Raw genomic sequence first — 21,918 nt, forward strand, 5'->3', positions numbered from 1 at the left:
AAACTCACCTTTTCTCCTTTCTGACCAGATTCACCCTAGTAGGTAAACAGAGGTGAAGAAGGAGAGAGGAATGAGTGGAGAGAACAGATCATTGTGAAGAGAGACAGACACATTAATCAACTAATGTCACATAACAGAAAAGCTGTCAAAACCTGAAAGGGGAAAAAAAAAACTTACTGGAACTCCTTTGGGACCACGTTGACCCTAAAACGTAATAAACAGTACATCAATCAAAATATTAAAACCATGTTAAAACATAATGTTGTCAAACTGTCAACATTTTATAAGTGCCACCTTTCATTTCAATGTACAATGCATGTGACAAAAGAGGATAAATGGTTTTGTTTTAAGAGGATAAATGGACACGAGGAGAATTCAACTAGATCCAACAGGCACACCAACCAAAGGGCTGCACCAACCACTTGTCATAGCCTGCTCTGCTGCGTTTGACTACACATCAAGGTCTGGGGAGAGCTGTCTAACATCTGTCAGTGGCGCAGGACTAGTTGATAAATGAACCCAGGGAAAGTGCACAGTTGGACACATCAAGCACACTCCATGACCGTGACCCTGGCGCATAGGAGTTCCATAAAGGCATTGTGGAGACTGGAAAGACATAATTTATGCATTTAACAGACTGGCCTTCGGTACCCGTTAAAATATTGTTTGACAGTTTTTGGGAGTGTGGGAGGAGAAGAAAAGTGGCTAATTAAATTAACATTAATCAACATTGAACATTATCCACCCACTTGGACCAGGACAGGCATGCCATTTGTGTTGGCCCAGGCCGGCTCCCTGCATGTGAGCTTCTGTAGGAAGGCAGCACTCCAAACACGCTCCGAGCGAAAGACAGCCGACGTGAATAACCCCTAATAAAACAAAGCCCCCTCATGATAACTCTCCAAGTCCAACAAAGAGTAATGGCTTTCTAACAGAGACACAAAGGCCCCTAAAACCGGCAGCTGGCCTGATAAAAGCCAGACCGCTGGCCTGGAGGACCAGACGTAGAAACAGCCTTCAGGGGCACCACAACCATCGTCCAAGAAGAATATAGTCTTTAGGTGAACTGGGTTTTATCTCCATTTAAAAAGGAGATTGGAGAGAAAGGTGATCAATAAAAGTAGGATTCAACCTCCTAGAGGAGATTTGTCCAGCGGTCACAGGGCTGGAGGTGAAGGGGTATGGGACGTTCAACAGTCATTGTGTCTCATTCAGAAGCCTCACAGGATTCATGTGGGCCTATAACGATGTCAGAGTAATGGGATATACCATCTGTATCCCCTGACACCTCAGTGGAGAAATGTGTATATCTCTGAAGCCTAAATAAGTCATTTTTGAGTGATCCTTTTGGAGGGGAGATATTTATGGTTAGCTTTTTATGCAACAATTGATGCTTTCTGTGGTCTGCCTGTTTTATTTGTGGTTCTTTTATACTGTATATTTAGAGGTGCATTTAAGTCTCCAAAGAATTTGACTCTCGAAGAATTGGAATCACCATATGCATGAAATGCACAAGTCAACCGATTGTTTGCCTTTGCTCCTTTGTGCTTTATCTGGGTCAGTTTTACCTCTGATTGAGAACCCGAGAGTGGATTACAGCTGAAAAACCCATCTAGTTAAATACGGCCAGACATTCTCCCTGTCACTTAAAACAGGCAACCCACTGCTAGCCCATTACTCCCCCCACAAAAAACATCAGGCCACAACAGTGTTTTCCCAGTGGATTTAGTGGCTACACTTAGGGCACAAGGTAAACAACCTGCTATGAGGTTCACTTGGATAACAAATGGTGCTTAAGCAGAAATGACCGACGTGCACGTTTATGGTGATCACATTTGTAAGGCATTCAAAACGCATAAAGACAGTGTTTGAGTCCTTTGGAAGTGCAGGAGTGTATGTCTACACTACAGACTGCAAAATGCCTACAGTTTCACATGAACTGCAAAACTGTGTTGTAAAACGATGCTTACCAAGTCTCCTTTCAAGCCGTTCTGCCCCTGTGTGTGCATAAAAGAGTGAATGCATGTGGTAAAAGAATCAAAACGATTTCTACAGCTCTGTCTCTTTGAATTTCTTGGGCAAACTGTTTTGAAATATAAATTACATTATTACCTCCGTCCTATAATAACAATAATGATACTAATAGAGATTTTATTACAATCATGACCCTAATCATTATGAACTTAATTATCCTCATCATCATCATAAGGTGATAGATTCTAGGCTCTTAAAGTACTTCAATTACTCAATTATTCAACATTTGTCAGAAATGGGGCGAAACTCACGGGCTTGCCGTCCAACCCAATCGGACCCTAGGAGCAAAAAAGAGGGGAAGACATTTCAACGCAGGTTATAAGCAGTCATAACGCACATGGCTGCACAGACCATGGCACTGACATGAACCTACTTAAGGAAGGGAAGAGAGGTATTTCCAGGTCAAGAAAAAAAAATGGAGAATAGAGCATGTTTTGTTTTCAAACTTGACACAAAATTTATAACAAGCACGTTAAAACGTAGAGAGCTTGGAACTACAAGGTTCTGCATTTTTGTCAAAATAGAGTTATTGACATAGCCATGTTCTGTTCAATATTCTCTACCTATATAGTCCTCTAAACACCCCAATTCATGTTGATATGTTCAAAATAACACAACAGAACAATTGTTGACCCCATTCAAACCAATGAGGCTTTGGAACTTTAAAGCCAATTATATCAGAACCATCTTTTTGCAGATAGAACCTTATAGTCTTGAGCTCTCGACATAAAGAGCAAGCTTTGTTATTGGACATGGTGCTATTCCTGATTAGGAGGCATAAAGGAGACAGTAGAACGGCTGCAGATATGAATAAAACAAGACCAATAATCAAGGCACTTATGCACTTAACCAGCCAGGGAATCTCGGTTAAGCCAAAAGTAAAATCTCAAGTAATTTGGTCAACTTCGCATTTACGCAGAATCTGCTCACAGGAGATTACCAGCCAGGAAACATCTTATTTCTAACGTTTTGACATTTGGGAGCTTCGACTACATAATAAAGCTCCACTTGCAAAATAGTAATCAAAACATTAAAACACAGATTATAAAGATTTAAAGACTGGGGAAGCTGCAAAGTCTTACCGGGAAGCCTGGGAAGCCTCTAGTTCCTGGCTGTCCCTAAAGTGAATCAGAAATAGATGTTGAGTTAGAGGGATTCTTTTTCTGCTGGAAGATTGAGGTGAAAATCTGGTGTAAGAGGGTCAGCGTGAGAGGGTGCCATTTTTCTCTTCCATAGTAATACATTTGGGCAGAGCTGTAATTGACCTTGACAGGGCGAGTGCTACCGCAGACTACCGGGAGAGCCTGCTGTGGAAGTTGTGGAGGGGAAACCAACTGACTCTCAAAACAAAAGGAAATAAGAGGGAGAAACCCAACACTGAAAAGGCTTAGAATAATGAAAGAAACAAAGGATGGCGCTTTCTGATCGAATCAAGATCGACTGCGAATGAGGAAAAAGCCAAATAAACTGAATGAGTAAATGTCAATAATGATTCATGAAAATGCTTTGGTTGAAGACATTCTGCACTAGGTGTGGATATGCTACCAGGCCTGTGGGACTAGAGGAAGCCATTCAATATCCCAGGAAAAAGAGAGGGAGGCAGTAAAGACAAACTGGGAGAAATTTACAAAGAAGAGGTGAACTTTCCTAATGAAACAGGTTATATGTCTGAGACCAGACTAGTTGTTGGAGGCTATGCATGTTTTTCCTCCGAAAGGGATTGTCTGTTTTGAAAAGACAGTTAAGGACACAGCTTATGACATGCTTTGCACATGAACCTTACAGACAATGCAGAACACTGATAAAAAAAACTATTCACAATATGGGACCATTTTCTCTCAATCTTGTTGTTGTTTTGTGCTTGAACGTGCAAAAAGTGTTGAGCTATGGTCAACTGACTTCATCATTGGTTTCTATTATTTATTTATTTATTGTAACTTTATTTAACTAGGCAAGTCAGTTAAGAACAAATTCGTATTTTCAATGACGGCCTAGGAACAGTGGGTTAACTGCCTGTTCAGGGGCAGAACGACAGATTTGTACCTTGTCAGCTCGGGGCTTTGAACTTGCAACCTTCCGGTTACTAGTCCAACGCTCTAACCACTAGGCTATAGTTATATTTATTCATCCAGGTGCTTTTCATTGACTACAGCTCAGCCTTCAACATGTATTTGGTCCCATATTCCTTGCACACAATGACTACATCCAACTTGTGACTCTACACATTTGTTGGATGCTGTTTGTTTTGGTTGTGTTTCAGATTATTTTGTGCCCGATAGAAATGCATGGTAAATAATGTGTTGTGTCATTTTGGAGTCACTTTTATTGTAAATAATAATATAATATGTTTCTAAACACTTCTACCTTAATGTGGATGCCACCAAGACTAAGGATAGTCCTGAATGAATAATGATGAGTCAGAAAGTTAGACACACAAATATCATTCCCACCAAAAAAGTATGTTATTGTAATGCTGAGAGGTTAGCATGTCTTTGGGGTATGATATATGTGCGTCTGTAAGTTTCTGATTCGTCATTATTCACAATTAATTCAGGACTATCCGTAATCATGGTGGCATCCACAGTAAACTAAAATGGGGAGACAATGTACAAAAAGCACTGTAATTTCTAAACGGCTCACCCGATATGGATGGAAATACCCTCAAATTAAAGCTGACAGTTTGCATTTTAACGTCATTGCATCATTCCCAATCAAAAGTGCTGGAGTACAGAGCCAAAACTAATACAAATATGTCACTGCTCCAATACTTTGTAGCTCACTGTACATTTTGTATTCTCGACATAGCTCATCCTACATATCTACTGCTGTACCTACCTTTTTCTTATTTATTGTCTATACTGTCTATACACACACCACATATTTATATTCCAGACATTGCTCGTTCTGGTATTTCTTAATTTTGTGTTCCTTCTTCATTTTTTCTTCGTTTTTACTTTCTTGGGATTATTTGTGTTTCAGTATTGTACTGTTAGACATTTCCTGCACTATTGGAGCTAGGAATGCAAGCTTTTTGCTGCGCCTTCAACATCTGCTAATCTGTGTACGCGACAAATACACTTTGATTGTATTTGATTTAGTAAGGATACGGTTACTGAGATTACACATTTGATTCAACTTTGAGGGCTAATTCCACACGTGGACCACATATTTTAACATACAATTGTCATATTGAGTGGTCTACAATAGTGTATGTATTCCATAGAGAATGAATAGAGAATGAATCTGAAACAACTGAAAGGTTCCTTTCCCTTTGTTTCCCTGTGGTCAGGTTGCAGTAGAACAAGGTCTTGTCTAGTCATCTGTGAAATGACAGTGTGCAGGACACGGGCAGATAACAGGCAGCCTGGCTACCCATTCCTCATCGCTCTGGCCAACTAATGTTTCTCCTCCCCGATGAGTCTGTATTTGTGTCCCTCCCCGACGATTTCTAGAATGCGAACACATTCTGACCGTTCTGATTGGTCCCAGAAACCAATGGGTTGGGCCAGAACCGGCCTATGTGAAGATGTTATCAACTTTGATACTCCTATTGGTTACAGACGATCCAATTGCGAATGAGTTTATTTTGTACAACGCCGCTCATTTTGAAGTCACAAAAACAACTTCTAGGATGGCAGGGTGAGTCGTCATTCAAGATAAGAGGAACCACCTGGCCAACCTAAGCTGTAATTTCCACTCTTTTCTCTCCACCTCGCCACCAAATCCACTCCCTCTCCCTTTCCTAAGGTCAAGAGTGAGTCTCTCATATCGACCTCACCTGCTGTGGGAAATCACCTTTTAAGTACCCTTGCTTGACTGGTTCTCTGTGTACTCCTTCACTCTCCTGCTGTGCTTTACTTCCTTTGTAGCCTGGTGTTCATTAGAAATGCCTTATTACCGGCCAGGGTAGTGGGCACACAGGTATGTAGCTAATTGTCAATTGGGAAAACAGATGTCTGGTCCTCCTGAGTAGCCAGTTTATTGGCTCTACAACAAGGTACTGTAACCCCGCAGTCCAAAAACCAGGGCAGAACAAGAAAACCTCAAAATAAAACATGTCCAAGTCTTCACAGCATAATCAAAAAGGAAATTGCAAAACTGAGGTCCAACACAGAAACCCTTGTCTGTCTACTAATAAAAAAAGAAGAGAAATGGAGAAGAAAGGAGTTGAATCAGGATAAAGTCTTATTTTATCTCACGAACATCAATTATTTTATACAATAGGGACCATTGGGTTCTGGTGTCTGGAATACTTTATTAAGAGGTATAGGAATGTTTTCACTTCTCATGCTGAGGAAACACGGACTGATCCAGATTACAGCCAAATCGAAGCTCTGGTTTCCTCAGAAAATGCCAAAGTACTCTCAAACAACCTGTAATTATCAGTCTTCAATCTCCATTAGCTCGGTGGTGGACAAGCTCAAGAACTTGTTCTGGAAAGTCCTGACAGGCAAACGTAGAATCTCTGGTATTTGTGCTACAGTATGTGGTCATGAGTATGGGGTTCACAATATATACTCTTCATGTTGACAAATTCATGACATTACTATCATGCCAGGCTTATTCAGAGTGAAAGGTCATGAGTCATTGAACTGAAGACTTAAAGTGGAAGTGAACAGTACAGGTCATGCACAGTATTATTAGTTGTAGGAAGAAGTGATGACACTTACAGGAGATCCTCGTGGCCCAATGATGGACAGGCCTGGCTCCCCTGGCGCTCCCTATGGACAGACAGACAGTGAGAAGACGCACCAACAGTGGAACAAAATAATACCTCTCTCAAAGTGTTAGTCAGCTCACCAGATGTTCTCCTTAGTAATTCTGTATAATATGTACAACACTCAAATGAATACAATGGTAAATCTTTTTTTAAATACCATCTGTAACACATATAGCAAGTCTAGTTCCTACACACATTTAATCTTTCCCACATTTTAAGCAAACAAGCCTAAGAGCAAGTGTTCTTATTTCTATACATTTCCAGCAAAGTCAAAAGTTCTCATTTCAGAGCCATACTTTAAACCTTGACAGCGGTGCTCAGAAGGTCAGCAGCACTGCTGTAAAAACAGGGGAAAACCCTCTGGGCTCCTTTGGCACAAAGTGGGTGATTTGCACAGTGTCAGCCCCATCCATACAGACCTACGGACCCTTCCAGCAAAATCTCAGAACCCATTGGGGCCAGACAGGGCCTGCTCGGGTTTCCAGCACTTTCCCTAATTAGCATTCTCCCCAGAAACCTTATCACTGGGACATCTTTGATAGCCCAACCAGCCATCATAAAACGCAGGTGATTTTAACGTTCCTCAACAAATGCCTACTGGGGAGGGGAGGAATTTGTTTTCACACTCAGGTTAGGTGGGTTTGTCACCTCGCAGTGGTACTGGAGAAGATGGACTGATGGTGCCTGTGCCTCACAGTGGCCAAAAGGCAAACCATTAAGAAAAATGGTTTGCTACAGTGCAGAGGTCTACAGTTACTCCCATCGTACAGAGATTCACCAAACTGGACAAATGAAGATCTACATACAGTGCATTCGGAAAGTATTTAGACCCCTTGACATTTTCCACATTTTGTTACATTACAGCATTATTATGTATGAAATACACTGCTCAAAGAAATAAAGGGAACACTTAAACAACACAATGTAACTCCAAGTCAATCACACTTCTGTGAAATCAAACTGTCCACTTAGGAAGCAACACTGATTGACAATAAATTTCACATGCTGTTGTGCAAATGGAATAGACAACAGGTGGAAATTATAGGCAATTAGCAAGACACCCCCAATAAAGGAGTGGTTCTGCAGGTGGTGACCACAGACCACTTCTCAGTTCCTATGCTTCCTGGCTGATGTTTTGGTCACTTTTGAATGCTGGCGGTGCTTTCACTCTAGTGGTAGCATGAGACGGAGTCTACAACCCACACAAGTGGCTCAGGTAGTGCAGCTCATCCAGGATGGCACATCAATGCGAGCTGTGGCAAGAAGGTTTGCTGTGTCTATCAGCGTAGTGTCCAGAGCATGAAGGCGCTACCAGGACACAGGCCAGTACATCAGGAGACGTGGAGGAGGCCCTAGAAGGGCAACAACCCAGCAGCAGGACCGCTACCTCCACCTTTGTGCAAGGACGAGCACTGCCAGAGCCCTGCAAAATGACCTCCAGCAGGCCACAAATGTGCAAGTGTCTGCTCAAACGGTCAGAAACAGACTCCATGAGGGTGGTATGAGGGCCCGACATCCACAGGTGGAGGTTGTGCTTACAGCCCAACACCGTGCAGGACGTTTGGCATTTGCCAGAGAACACCAAGATTGGCAAATTCGCCACTGGCGCCCTGTGCTCTTCACAGATGAAAGCAGGTTCACACTGAGCACATGTGACAGACGTGACAGAGTCTGGAGACGCCAGTGGAGAACGTTCTGCTGTCTGCAACATCCTCCAGCATGACCTGTTTGGCAGTGGGTCAGTCATGGTGTGGAACCCATGGCATTTCTTTGGGGGGGCCGCACAGCCCTCCATGTGCTCGCCAGAGGTAGCCTGACTGCCATTAGGTACCGAGATGAGATTCTCAGACCCCTTGTGAGACCATATGCTGGTGCGGTTGGCCCTGGGTTCCTCCTAATGCAAGACAATGCTAGACCTCATGTGGCTCAGCAGTTCCTGCAAGAGGAAGGCATTGATGCTATGGACTGGCCCGCCCGTACCCCAGACCTGAATCCAATTGAGCACATCTGGGACATCATGTCTCGCTCCATCCACCAATGTCACGTTGCATCACAGACTGTCCAGGAGTTGGCGGATGCTTTAGTCCAGGTCTGGGAGGAGATCCCTCAGGAGACCATCCGCCACCTCATCAGGAGCATGCCCAGGCATTGTGGGGAGGTCATACAGGCACGTGGAGGCCACACACACTACTGAGCCTCATTTTGACTTGTTTTAAGGACATTACATCAAAGTTGGATCAGCCTGTAGTGTGGTTTTCCACTATAATTTTGAGTGTGACTCCAAATCCAGACCTCCATGGGTTGATAAATTTGATTTCCATTGATAATTTTTGTGTGATTTTGTTGTCAGCACATTCAACTACGTAAAGAAAAAAGTATTTAATAAGAATATTTCATTCATTCAGATCTAGGATGTGTTATTTTAGTGTTCCCTTTATTTTTACCCAAACATTTCTGCAGCATTGAAGGTCCCCATGAACACAGTGGCCTCCATCATTCTTAAATGGAAGAAGTTTGGAACCACCAAGACTCTTATTAGAACTGGTCTCCCGGACAAAATGAGCAATCGGGGGGAGAAGGGCCTTGGTCAAGGAGGTGAGCTTCAGTTTTCCTCTGTGGAGATGAGGGAACCTTCCAGAACGACAACCATCTCTGCAGCACTCCACCAATCAGGCCTTTATGGTAGAGTGGCCAGACGGATTCCACTCCTCAGTAAAAGACACATGACATCCCACTTGGAGTTTGCCAAAAGGCACTTAAAAGGACTCTCAGATCATGAGAAAAAAAGATTCTCTGGTCTGATGAAACCAGGATTGAACTATTTGGCCTGAATGCCAAGCATCACGTCTGGAGGAAACCTGGCACTATCCCTACGGTGAAGCATGGTGGTGGCAGCATCATGCTGTGGGGAGGTTTTTCAGCTGCAGGGACTGGGAGACTAGTCAAGATCGAGGGAAAGATGAACGAAGCAAAGTACAGAGAGATCATTGATGAAAATCAGCTCCAGAGAGCTCAGGACCTCAGACTGGGGGCAAAGGTTCACCTTCCAACAGGACAACGACCCTAAGCACACAGCCAAGACAACGCAGGAGTGGCTTCAGGACAAGTCTCAATGTCCTTGTGGCCCAGCCAGAGCCTGGACTTGAACCCGATCAAACATCTCTGGAGAGACCTGAAAATAGCTGTGCAGCGACGCTCCAAATCCAACCTGACAGAGCTTGAGAGGATTTACAGAGAATGGGAGAAACTCCCCAAATTCAGGTGTGCCAAGCTTATAGCGTCATAGCCAAGAACACTCGAGGGTGTAATCGCTGCCAAAGGTGCTTCAACAAAGTACTGAGTAAAGGGTCTGAATACTTATGTAAAAGGGATGTTTATTTTTCCAAATTTGCTAACATTTCTAAACACCTGCTTTTGCTTTGTCATTATGGGGTATTGTGTGTTGATTGATGAGGGGAAAACACATTTAATCCTTTTTAGAATAAGGCTGTAACGTAACAAAATGTATGCCCTTCTAGAGCGGTCAGATTACTGGTGTTGGAAAGGGTCAAACTCAAGAGCCCCAAAATCACGACTAAGACCAGAAACCACCCCAAAAAATACATACATTTACAGCCAAGGCCTATGAAACACCAAGGACAGAGACTGCCTTTGAGATTTAATTTCCTCCCATATGAAATTCTCCCATACCCATAAAGTCAGCCGCAAGTGGCCAAGTGGTTCTCTCTCTACTTACCCAATTCACCATTGTTTTCCTTTTCTCTGGTATATCTGCCAGTCACTTGCCTCATACATTACGACCCACCACCAAACCCACAGAACTTGTTTGTTTTAAAGTTTTAAGAGAAGAATATAAAAGCTGCCCAGCCGGAGCTGGACTTTGCCAGTTCCCCTTGTGTTGGCTCTGTCTGTTCTGGAGAGGATGTTTTCATATTTAATGAAGATCTTCATCCAAGCCTCCCTGTCTAACCCCTGTGTTTCCTCATCCTCTCTCCTGGCCCCCAGAGCTAACCACACACAGAGGGAAATGGGCCACAATATTACACTCCTAAAACAATCGGTGCAGCGAAATATGAGGAAAGCCATTGGATTGTTTTGGACCCAGATCTGTTGAGACCTCCCAAAGCCAGTGCCGTTGTCTGGTTCTCCGTTTAACGTCTTGGTGGTCACATTAGTCTACCCATAACTCCTGAGGCTCTCCGCCGGCAGGCAGACTGGCTGAGCCATATTGGAGTTGTTTGGCTAGCTTGCTACTCTCTACAGCACGACAGTTAAGAATGCGACGCATGTTTCTCCTCTAGCCACACATTCAGCTCTGCACATCACAAATCACCTCAGGTTTGATGAAAGTGAATCCACAAGTGGTTGCTTTGTGGATAAATCTGATCTCTTTTGCAAATGTGGCCATTTAGTGGACTGGAAACGTCTGCATGGTCAGATTACTACTGGCCATTCGAGGGAGTGAACACATATTGAGATCTTTGAGATGGAAATAAGATCACATGGTGATGCAATGCACCACCACCAACGCAGATTTGTCATCATTGTATATAATTCCAAGTCGTATGATTCTGAAACCTATAGTGGAATCTGCTGATACCATGATCTCCATAAAAGTCATAAAAGTTCTAGAGGGAGCCTTAAGTTAGAACTCTGAGACTCTTATGTGACAATTCTTTGCTATTCTGTTTCATTGAAAGAAAAAAGCACAGGTAATCCAACCAGGGTGGGAAATGCTTTTCAGAATGTGACCCTAACACCCTTTAAAAATACAGACCTAGGGCCCTTGAAATAAATCAACTATAACCTCCATACACTACTGTACAGTGAACAAGTGTGTGCTTTTAACCACCACCAGCACCACCACCCACTAAGTCTGCTGAAGCCTCTCTCCCTCCTGCCTTGTCTCCTGCAGGCTTTGGAGGGTGGCTGTTCCTACTGACGTCCCTATAGACTTACCTTCTCCCCTGCGTATCCTTTTAACCCCTGGTCAGTCACAGCCGACACAGTCGCATGCAAAGTGTGAAGGAGGAGAGAGACACAGAGAGAGAGAGGAACCGGGGTTAGACAGGCACAGAGAGACACAGGGCATGCATCAGCCTCAGAAGTGGTCACAGGGAGAGGAAGGGAAGGGAATGGGGGGTGGGGAGAGGAGGCTGGGCTTGGCCGAAGTCTAGGGCCACGGGGAGCTGTCTGGTGTCGAGACGTACATTCTCACAGAAGTAGTAGTGAGTGAAGGGAGGGGAGAGGCAGTGAGCCTGGGAGCGAGGGATAGGCCAGAAAAAAGGACTTCCTTTGAGGAGGCGCTTGAGGACCACAAAGTAGTTTAACTCCTCTACACTGTGTGAAATATTGCGTACTCTGCATGGGCCTCACAGTTGGAGCGACACTGTAGAACGCCCCAGGTTGGGGAAGGAGGGAGTGTTTTTAAAGCCAGAATTTCAAGTCCACAAACCGGAGTCGGATTTGTGAAAATTAACTTCCAGTACGATGACTGAGCAAAACAGAGAGAGCCGAGGTGCTGGTGTCTATCTAAATGTTGCGGTGGTAAAATTGCCTTGAAATATGGCCATATCCAAAATACACACATCTAAATAAATGAGAAAACGAAAAGTGTGCGTGCAACATGTCAGCGCAACCTGTTTTCCTCATCTTTAAAATAAAGAATGTGTGCATGTAATGTCTCCAGGCAATTCCAAATCGGGTAAACAAGTATCATTTGATTTGAACATTTCCCTAAAGGCATTCAGAAAACTACAAAATACACATGGAATCACAAAAACACGTGAATATATTCAGTATCAAGCCAAAAAAGAAACAGATTTGAAATATGGGGAAGTTGTGTTTCTAAAATATATATATTTTTTTAAATGTCTGATAAACAATTGGCCTAAACCAAATCATTGTGTTCTAATAAATTCATGAATAAATTGAAAGCTACAAGTCTGAAAGAGGGTGGGAGGGGAGGGGCGAGTAATGGAATAGTGGATGATGTTTTACAAAAAAACGGAGCATTTTCCGATCGGTGCCTTTTTGATATTTCTAAGACTTTTCAGTGATTTGGCATGCTTGTATGTAACTACTGTAACAAAATCAGCTCCATTAACACGATACAATGTTTGTTAAATGGCTTTATAAGCAGTCATAGGCGTTTATGACACAACGCTTTAAAAGCAGGTCACTTCCACACACACTACAAGTGCAAATATTAGGTTATATGAGCAACTTATAAATGCCATTACTGTATACAAGAGCCTTGTTTGTGAAGTTGAATTGTCAGCATCATGCAAACATGCCAAGTTACAGTACAACTACTGTACATACAGTGTATTTGGAAAGTATTCTGACCCCTTCCCCTTTTACATATTTTGTTACCTTTAAGCTTTATCCTAAAATGGATTAAACACAAAAAAAATCCTCCTCAATATACACACAATACACCATAATGACAAAGCAAAAACAGGTTTCAGACATTTTTGGCATATTTATATATATTTTTAAACAGAAATACCTTATTTACATATTTATTCAAACCATTTGCTATGAGACCCGAAATTGAGCTTGAGCTCAAACCCTTTGCTATGAGACCCAAATTGTGCTCCGAGACAGGATTGTGTCGAGGCACAGATCTGGGGAAGGGTACCAAAAAAGTTCTGCAGCATTTAAGGTCCCCAAGAACACAGTGGCCTCCATCATTCTTAAATGGAATAAGTTTGAAACCACCAACACTCTTCCTAGAGCTGGCCACCTGGTCAAACTGAGCAATCGTGAGAGAAGGCCCTTGGTCAGGGAGGTGAACAACAACTTAATGGTCACTCTGACAGAGCTCCAAAGTTCCTCTGAGGAGATGGGAGGACAACCATTTCTACAGCACTCCACCAATCAGGCCTTTATGGTAGAGTGGTCAGACGGATGCCACTCCTCAGTAAAAGACACATGACATCCCACTTGGAGTTTGCCAAAAGGCACTTAAAGGACTCTCAGATCATGAGAAAAAAAGATTCTCTGGTCTGATGAAACCAAGATTGAACTCTTTGGCCTGAATGCCAAGCGTCACGTCTGGAGGAAACCTGGCACTATCCCTACGGTGAAGCATGGTGGTGGCAGCATCATGCTGTGGGGATGTTTTTCAGCGGCAGGGACTGGGAGACTAGTCAGGATTAAGGCAAAGATGAATGGAGCAAAGTACAGAGAGATCCTTGAATCAAAACCTGTTCCAGAGTGCTCAGGACCTCAGACTGGGCCAAAAGCCAAGACAGTGCAGGAGTGGCTTCGGGACAAGTCTCTGAATGTCCCCGAGTGGCCCAGCCAGAGCCCGGACTTGAACCCGATCAAACATCTCTGCCAAGCTTGTAGCGTCATACCCAAGAACACTCAAGGCTGTAACTGCTGCCAAAAGGTGCTTCAACAAAGTACTGAGTAAAGGGTCTAAATACTTATGTAAATGTGATATTTCAGTTTTGCAAAAAATTCAAAAAAACTGTTTTTGCTTTGTCATTATGGGGTATTGTGTGTAGATTGATGAGGGTAAAAAAATATGTAATCAATTTTAGAATAAGGCTGTAACGTAACAACGTATGGAAAAGGGGTCTGAATACTTTCTGAATGCATTGCATCTTTAGCTATGTCAAGCTATACCAAACCCATTCCTCATATATCAGTTTTTATAATTTATGAAGGGACACCAAGGGTTGCATTCTGCAATGGGCCGTACTAAACTTCACAAAAATTCCATATGCATATATTAAACAATATATTAATTAACAAAGAATGTCAGAAAAAAAATATCTGAAAAATCTTTATCTGGTCATAACCTAAACATTGGTGCCATTTCTCTTCCGTCTTTTCTTTAAAACGTTGAAGACATGCTACTCAAGTGATTACTCAAGTGTCCTCTATTTGGTCAAAGTCCCTTTGTTTCTACACACTACTCGGTTGCACATTCTCATGTCACTCACCAATCTTCCAGGAATTCCCATTGTTCCTTTGTCACCCTAATAAGCAACGCAAAGTCAAGAAGAAAGGGGTAAACAATTATGAGATGCTCCAGCACTACTACAATTACAGCCAACAGCTTAACTTAGAGTGAGCTTTCATTCTGTCATGCCATCAAAATGTAATATTATGCTGTTTCAGCAAACACAGATTACAGTATGTATTTGTGTCTAAATTGATGGCAGACGGTCGGGCTCTGTACGTCAAGTATGATAAAGTCAAGCCACTGTATAGTTTTGGAACTATGGAACTATTCCTAAACATTAATGGTAGGATGAGCAATTTTGATGCAGCCATGCCCAGAACTGTAGGTTCCCTCAAGGCCCATGGCTAGCTACAGTATGCCAGGCCTTGAAAGAAGTCAGTGCAGCAGAGAACCAATGGTGGTCAGAGAACAAGCCTCATCAGGGATTATTTGAAACAAATCAAAAAGGTAAACATTATGTCATAACTACTTAATATACTGTATTAGTTTCACTTAATACTTACACATCAGATACTTGTCAGAGATTAGATTTGCCAGGTGGCCACAACTAACAGTGACATTCCCTATGTGACAGCTATATAACTCTCTAGTTCCTCATGTATAACTAAATAAATTGCTGTAACATATTGCCCCGTTTTCTTATTTCGCCCATAGAGGGTTACAAGACATCTGGGTGGAAGTCATAAATACTGTATCATGTCCAATTTGGGACACATAGGGTTTAACAGCAATTTGTTTTGTTTGCAACACTGTAAACATCACCAGTGGACGTGACAGTCCACAATGACCTTCCACTCCCCAGGTCATGCCCTTGTCCATCTGCCATTGCATAACCTTTGTTCACACTCTTCTAAATGACCGTAAACTCTGGACGCGCTGAAATGATTTATTATGCAAAAGGTGTTCATTCCTAAAGCCTCTTAGTAGGAGCAACTCGCCCTCTCACTCCCATGACAGGCATCCTGGAGTAGGCTGGCGATGACAGCTTTTTGACGACTCACTCCGATGACGTGTTACGGAAACAAGTTCCAGGTTGGGGCCAGCCCCATAAGTCATCACAACGCACAGCAACGCAACATGTGCTGGATACCTGAATCTGTGAGGGGTGTTGAGTGGAGAGGCCTGGGTTGAACTTCCACTCTCGCTACACCCCCCCCCCCCCCCCCCCCCCTCCCAATATAGTATGGACCTAATTAATAACCTAACATGGGTGTACATCAATATCAAGCTGACTATCTTTCAGTGTATCTGAATATCAAGCTGACTATCTTCCACTCCTTAAAAAGGTGATGGCTGTTTTGAGGAAATAAAGAGAGTTGCCTAATTACACAAAAATAAACAGCTATAGCTCGCTGTGATTAAAAACAATGATCTCCATATGGGAGCATTGCTATCAGGTCTCTGGAGATATGCTGGTTTAAGGCAGTGCTCTATATGCCCTGTCCAAGGTCCTGATTCAAGACAAGGCCGTGCAATATCATAACTGCTCAAAATTCCCCCAGATTCAGTATAATGCCTTTATAAGGAGCAGAACGAGCAAAAGCGAGACAAACCATTTCCTATGGTCACTTAACGGTGCTTTCCCTCAAACTGTTGATTTCCGAGCATCAGATGAACAGCCGGCTCTCTAACCTCTATCGCGCACAGGGCCAAGTCTGTTATTGTGCTAGGCAGCATTCCGAGAAATCTCAGACAGAAATCTGAACGCTCCCCACTCTATTACTCAATGCGTGTTCCTTCTATTGTTGAAGTCTTTTGCCCTAAAAAAAAAGATAAGAGTTGAAGCGACCACTTTCTCTCCACACACCACCCCCTGTTCCCTATCTCTCTCTCCCTCTGCAGCGCCTGTCACTCCCAGTTTGGGAGATAGAGTTGCTGGGGCTGCGGCAGTCTCAAATTCAGTGGTCTCTGACCACACTGCTGACCCCCCCTCCGAACACACTCATACACACACCTCCCCCTACACCCACCCACACAGTACAGTCAGGATTCAGGACAGGAGGATTTACACAGGGCCTCAGTGGTGCAGTGTGGAGGCCTCTCAGGTGTATTAAAGGAAAAGTCCACCCAAAACTATCTTTTGGTATTTGTTTCATTAGTCCATTGTTGACATAGTCCCAAAATGTTTTGCTTGTCTGCAATCAAGTTTTCAAGATACAGTTTGTAACTTTCAAAATACAGAAATCATCCCTGTATGGTGTATTCTGCATCATATGACGCAAAACGCAGCAGCAGATGATGCAAAATGCATCATACGGGGATGATTTTTGTATTTTGAAAGTCATATAACTTGAAAACTTGATTGCTGACAATCAACAATGGACTAATGAAACAAATACCAAAAGATAGTTTTTGGGTGGACTTTTCCTTTAGCAGGAGTAATGAGACTCAGCTGGACTATAGCCTAGGGACCAGCACACTCTCACTCTCCAGACTGACCGCAGTCATAACGACTCCCCTCGCCACCGCTAGCACGGCTTCTGCTTCAACACGCACACAACTCAGACCCCTGCATTACTTTAGATGAGGCGTGACTGAAGGAGGATGTATAGGGTTTCAAAGTGTTATGAGAGTAAACACGCATCTTAATGTGATAATTATGTGACGATATTGTGAAATGTGCTAATAGATCAGGCTCGAAGTAGAAAAAAAAAGTGTAGTGTCATTGTGACAGGACTGTACGGAGCTCACGTCCTTTGATTAATCACAAAAGGAAAAAGCGCTTAGAGTTCATACATCACACAAGGTGGTTTTGCGCTTTTGTTCAAAGCTCAAATCTGACATACAACACTCTATGGAAAAAGGGGAGAAATGACTGATTCGAATGCAGACAAGTTCCCTCTCCAAAACCACATCCTTCCCAAGAAGAGGAGAGAGCACTTCTGATATAATTACCAGTTCTTTGACAGCATCATCAATCAAAAAAACTGGAAGGGATCACATCTGAACTTTGACAAAACCTGTCAGCTAATCTCCCTTGAAAAGCTCGCCCTGTGAGCCGTCTATTCAACTTCAGACTGTTTTATGGGCCTGTTTCACCAGTGAGCCCGATAGGACTGAGGAGGGTTCACAGGTTGGAGCTGGTAGCTGGGTCAAAGGTCAGATCTAAGATGGCCTCCTGTTGCCATTCTATGATGGAGACCATGTGGATTTGGCTGGTTGGGAGTTAGTCATGTTAGAGCTGGGTAACCAGGAAACTGACAGCGACACAGTAAGCAAAGAGCTAGGCAAAAGAGGGTCTGAGGTGATACCAAAACTACAGTACGTATGTCTGGGATGCTCTGTGGAAGTCTCTCATTCTTATACAATTGGGTTTCTAATGGGCTGCTCATGAAAAGGGGCATAACCTTTTCAACGCAAATTATATGTCCAATCTAAATGTAGTAAAAGTAAAGACAACTGCAAATCTTATTGATTGCATTGTATGTCTACAAAGGTATTCAAACTCACACAAAGGAGTGTATACACTGTGCATATAATGCACTCAGTCCCTCTGTTGAGCAGATATCTCCGAGGTATCTTAGCTGAGAAGTTGTCAATCCCAGTAAATACAGATTAATTCATTTGAAGTCATCAAACTCCTGGGTTGATTGTCCTCCGTGTGTGTGTTTCCAATAAACATTCATTGAATTGGGATATTACCCTGGGACAAAAACAACTTCTCAGTAGAGCAATCAGAGAAATCTCAAAACACACAGACAGAACGAAAGACAGACAGTTAAAAGACAGTTACCGGAAAGCCTGATCGTCCGGGTGGACCCTGAAAAGGGGTGAGAGAAATGGATACAAAATAGAAAGTGAACTTGACATTATCACAGAAAAAGTTCACATCACACTGATCCAGGCCAGAATAAAATGGTCAAAAAAGACAATTGTTTTTGGATAGTTTTCTACAGTATTATGCCATTATTTAACTTTCTCATTGCAGAGTATTTGATCTAATTTAAAAAATGCATTTAAAAAATGCGTTTCTCAGTGCTCATTGTATTTTGGCAGGGTCAGTTATAACAAGCAGCCATAAAAGAAAACAAAACACACCATTCCACAACAAAAGAAGAAACAAATCAAACAATACATCATTTCATTTGATAGACCTAATTGATTTGAACCTGTTTAACTCTGAGCAGTTGTTTTGTTCAAAGCTACGTCCTTTTCGAACAGTAATTGGGGACATATTTTATGTCAAAGCTAGATTTTTAAATCTCTTATGCCCCAACATTTAACAATTGAGACTTGCTATATCTCATCATACCTCTGTATGAGTCACATTGTGTCGGACACCGTTTATCAGAATCCCACATTTCTTTCTAACAGTACTAAGCATGTGTTTGTAGGACTTTTTTTGAACCGAATTGTACTTTATGAGGGTAGTATACAATATTATGCATCATTAAAAAAATGCCACCAGAGGGCGTCAGAGTTGAACAGGTTAAAGAGCTGATAACATGCTTATTTAAGTTGCGGATGAATCATAAGCCATAGCAGTTGAAGTTTAAGGTATTCATTATCTATAATATACTGTAGATTCTCATCAACATTAAAGAACATACCATGAATTCAATGCATTTCAATCAGCATGTAAAAGCATGCAGACAGGTCTTGTAAGAAGGCATGCCATGGATTCATCTATGCAAGTTCTTTATTCATCTGGTGGCTAAGTTGAATGGAAAACAAATGTTCCCCTTAGGCTTAGCGTCTTGAACAACCAACAAAGACATAAGGATGTCCGATACGGTGTTCAATATTGCCAAAGGAACATTTCCTCCAATATTGTGTGTTTTGTTTTCAGTGAGCTACGGAAACATAAATCAAGAGCCCTTATGTCTGTGTTGTTTCAGCAAAGGACACAGCACTAATTACTGGTCGGACGGAACAGGAACCCTTGACATTTCCCAAAGCCACTGGCCATTGTTTGTCCACAGAGGAGTATGTTATCTCTATGGAGGAGTTCTTGGGCTTACAGACTGACATGTTGACTCTATTCTTCCCTGAAAAGCCAACAAGAGTCATGATTGTGTCTGCTTCCTATACTGAGTGTGTGGGCCACTATTGGCCAACAGTTCCAGACAGGAAGTCATTGCATCAACAATCCATTCGAAAATCCTAAAGGGAAGATATGCTACCACACTCCCCATCTCCTCTCAGAATGTTATTTAATCTTCTTTAGTTAAGCAACATTTTATTGATCTGGGGAGTGAATCAAGTGGCTGCTGTTTGAAAGCCTAATGATTGGTGCTTCTGTGGAGCACCTTGCATGGTCCTGGAGGTCTGGGGCAGAGCTGAGGTGAGGTGCAGGGCCAGGTACTGAGTGAGAACACACTGCACATGGGTGTCTGTCTGCTTGCCTGCTACAGGGCCTCTAGGGGCCGTCTGCAGGGGTCAGGGGTGCCCTACCTCCGGAAGAAACCCCTCATTGGAATTAAGCAGTAACCTGGCACATGTGGCTCCCATTTGGGCCGGGTGCTAGTGGACGAATGAGAGGGCCTCCGCTAGGGGCTTCCGTGGCCCCTGGGGCCTCTCTGTAACCTTAGTGGTGAGGGTTGAGGTGTGGGAGAGAGGTTTGGACTTCATTACTTCCCTCAGACACTGGCAGCAGCAGGATTTACTGTCGATCTGAAGCTGATTGTTATCTACCCATAAGGCTGCCAGAAAAGGCAAAAAAAACGGGTCTGAAAAAACAGGCCTGTTAGCAATTAAATTTTAACAATATGTTATTCTCAGAGAAATGTACACTTTATAGTGGTCAACTGTGTGTGTTGAGCAATGCTGAACCTGAATCTGAGCTTGAGAACGGTGGAGCTTGATGGAGAGCGTTTAAACTGTTTAGTTTCATTTAAGTCTAAAGGTGTTTCTCATCAACTCTGAGTGTTTTAAACACACACGGCCACAGGGAGGGCAGGAGGCCAAGCCCCTGTGATGTGACCTATGAAAAATTATAGACTATTTAAAAGGACCAAAGCCCTCGGTTTCGGGGAACAGGAAAGCACCAATTTCATGTCGTTGTACAGTTGCAATCACATGGGTAATTGTGTTAGCATAACATCCCAATTTAAATAGAGGCAGAGATTATTTATACAAATCGTCTGTCCTCAACTCCTCACTCAATAGTCAAAGGCCACAATATGGATGAGCATGTTAAGAAAAGCTGAGGCAATTAATCAAACACAGAGGACATTTCTTAAAATACCCTTTTCATATCTAAGTAGTGATATAAAACTTAACTTGATAAAAAATTCACAGTGCTATTCCTTATGTGAAAGTTCCTGGAGACCTGCGCAATTCTGGATCTTGTGTATAGCGACACTATCTATACAAAAGTATGTGGACACCCCTTCAAATTAGTGGATTCGGCTAATTCGTAGCACCCGTAGCTGATAAGTGTATAAAATCGAGCACACAGCCATGCAATATCCATAAACAAACATTGGCAGTAGAATGGCCTTACTGATGAGCTCAGTTACTTTCAATGTGGCGCCGTCATAGGATGCCACCTTTCCAACAAGTCAGTTCATCACATTTCTGCCCCACTATAGCTGCGGCGGTCAAATGTAAGTGCTGATATTGTGAAGTGGAAACATCTAGGAGCAACAATGGCTCAGTCGCGAAGTGGTAGGCCACACAAACTCACAGAACGGGACCACCGAGTGCTGAAGCACGTAGTGTGTAAAAATCCTCTGTTCTCAGTTGCAACACTCCCTACCAAGTTCCAAACTGCCTCTGGAAGCAACGTCAGCACAATAACTGTTTGTCGGGAGCTTCATGAAATGGGTTTCCATGGCTGAGCAGCCACACGGCTGGAGTGGTATAAAGCACGCCGCCATTGGACTCTGGAGCTATGAAAACGCGTTCTCTGGAGTGATGAATCACGCTTCACCATCTGGCAGTCCGACGGATTAATCTGGGGTTTTTCGGATGCCCGGGGAACGCTACCTGCCCGAATGCATAGTGCCAACTGTGCATTTTGGTAGAGGAGGAATAATGGTCTGGGGCTGTGTTTCATGGTTTGGACTAGGCCAGCAGCATACCACCCTGCATCCTGATGCTTGATTTCCTCTGAAGCTAAGCAGGGTTAGTCCTGGTTGGTCACTGGATGGGAGACCATATGCTGCTGGAAGTGGTGTTGGGGGGCCAGACAGGTGGCACTCTTGACCCTGGTCTAAAAAAATATCCAATTTCCCCAGGG

General features: G+C 43.0%; 1 protein-coding gene across 1 annotated transcript in view; it reads right to left on the reverse strand.

Annotated features, from left to right (window-relative positions):
- The window catches only part of LOC139410759 (collagen alpha-1(XIII) chain-like), a 52,517-nt gene extending 34,028 nt beyond the window's left edge, over positions 1–18,489 (reverse strand). Inside the window, exons 1-9 of the mRNA XM_071156235.1 lie at positions 18,469–18,489; positions 14,713–14,748; positions 11,714–11,740; positions 6,705–6,755; positions 3,117–3,152; positions 2,286–2,312; positions 1,971–1,997; positions 178–204; positions 9–35 (exon numbers count right to left, since the gene is read on the reverse strand). Coding sequence (XP_071012336.1) covers positions 9–35; positions 178–204; positions 1,971–1,997; positions 2,286–2,312; positions 3,117–3,152; positions 6,705–6,755; positions 11,714–11,740; positions 14,713–14,733 — 243 coding nt within the window. The 5' untranslated portion in view covers positions 14,734–14,748; positions 18,469–18,489. The remainder of the gene's footprint in view (positions 1–8; positions 36–177; positions 205–1,970; positions 1,998–2,285; positions 2,313–3,116; positions 3,153–6,704; positions 6,756–11,713; positions 11,741–14,712; positions 14,749–18,468) is intronic.
- Positions 18,490–21,918: the final 3,429 nt, after the last annotated feature.

Source organism: Oncorhynchus clarkii, chromosome 1 (genome assembly GCF_045791955.1).
Source record: "Oncorhynchus clarkii lewisi isolate Uvic-CL-2024 chromosome 1, UVic_Ocla_1.0, whole genome shotgun sequence".
In the NCBI taxonomy this organism is placed as follows: Eukaryota; Metazoa; Chordata; class Actinopteri; order Salmoniformes; family Salmonidae; genus Oncorhynchus; species Oncorhynchus clarkii.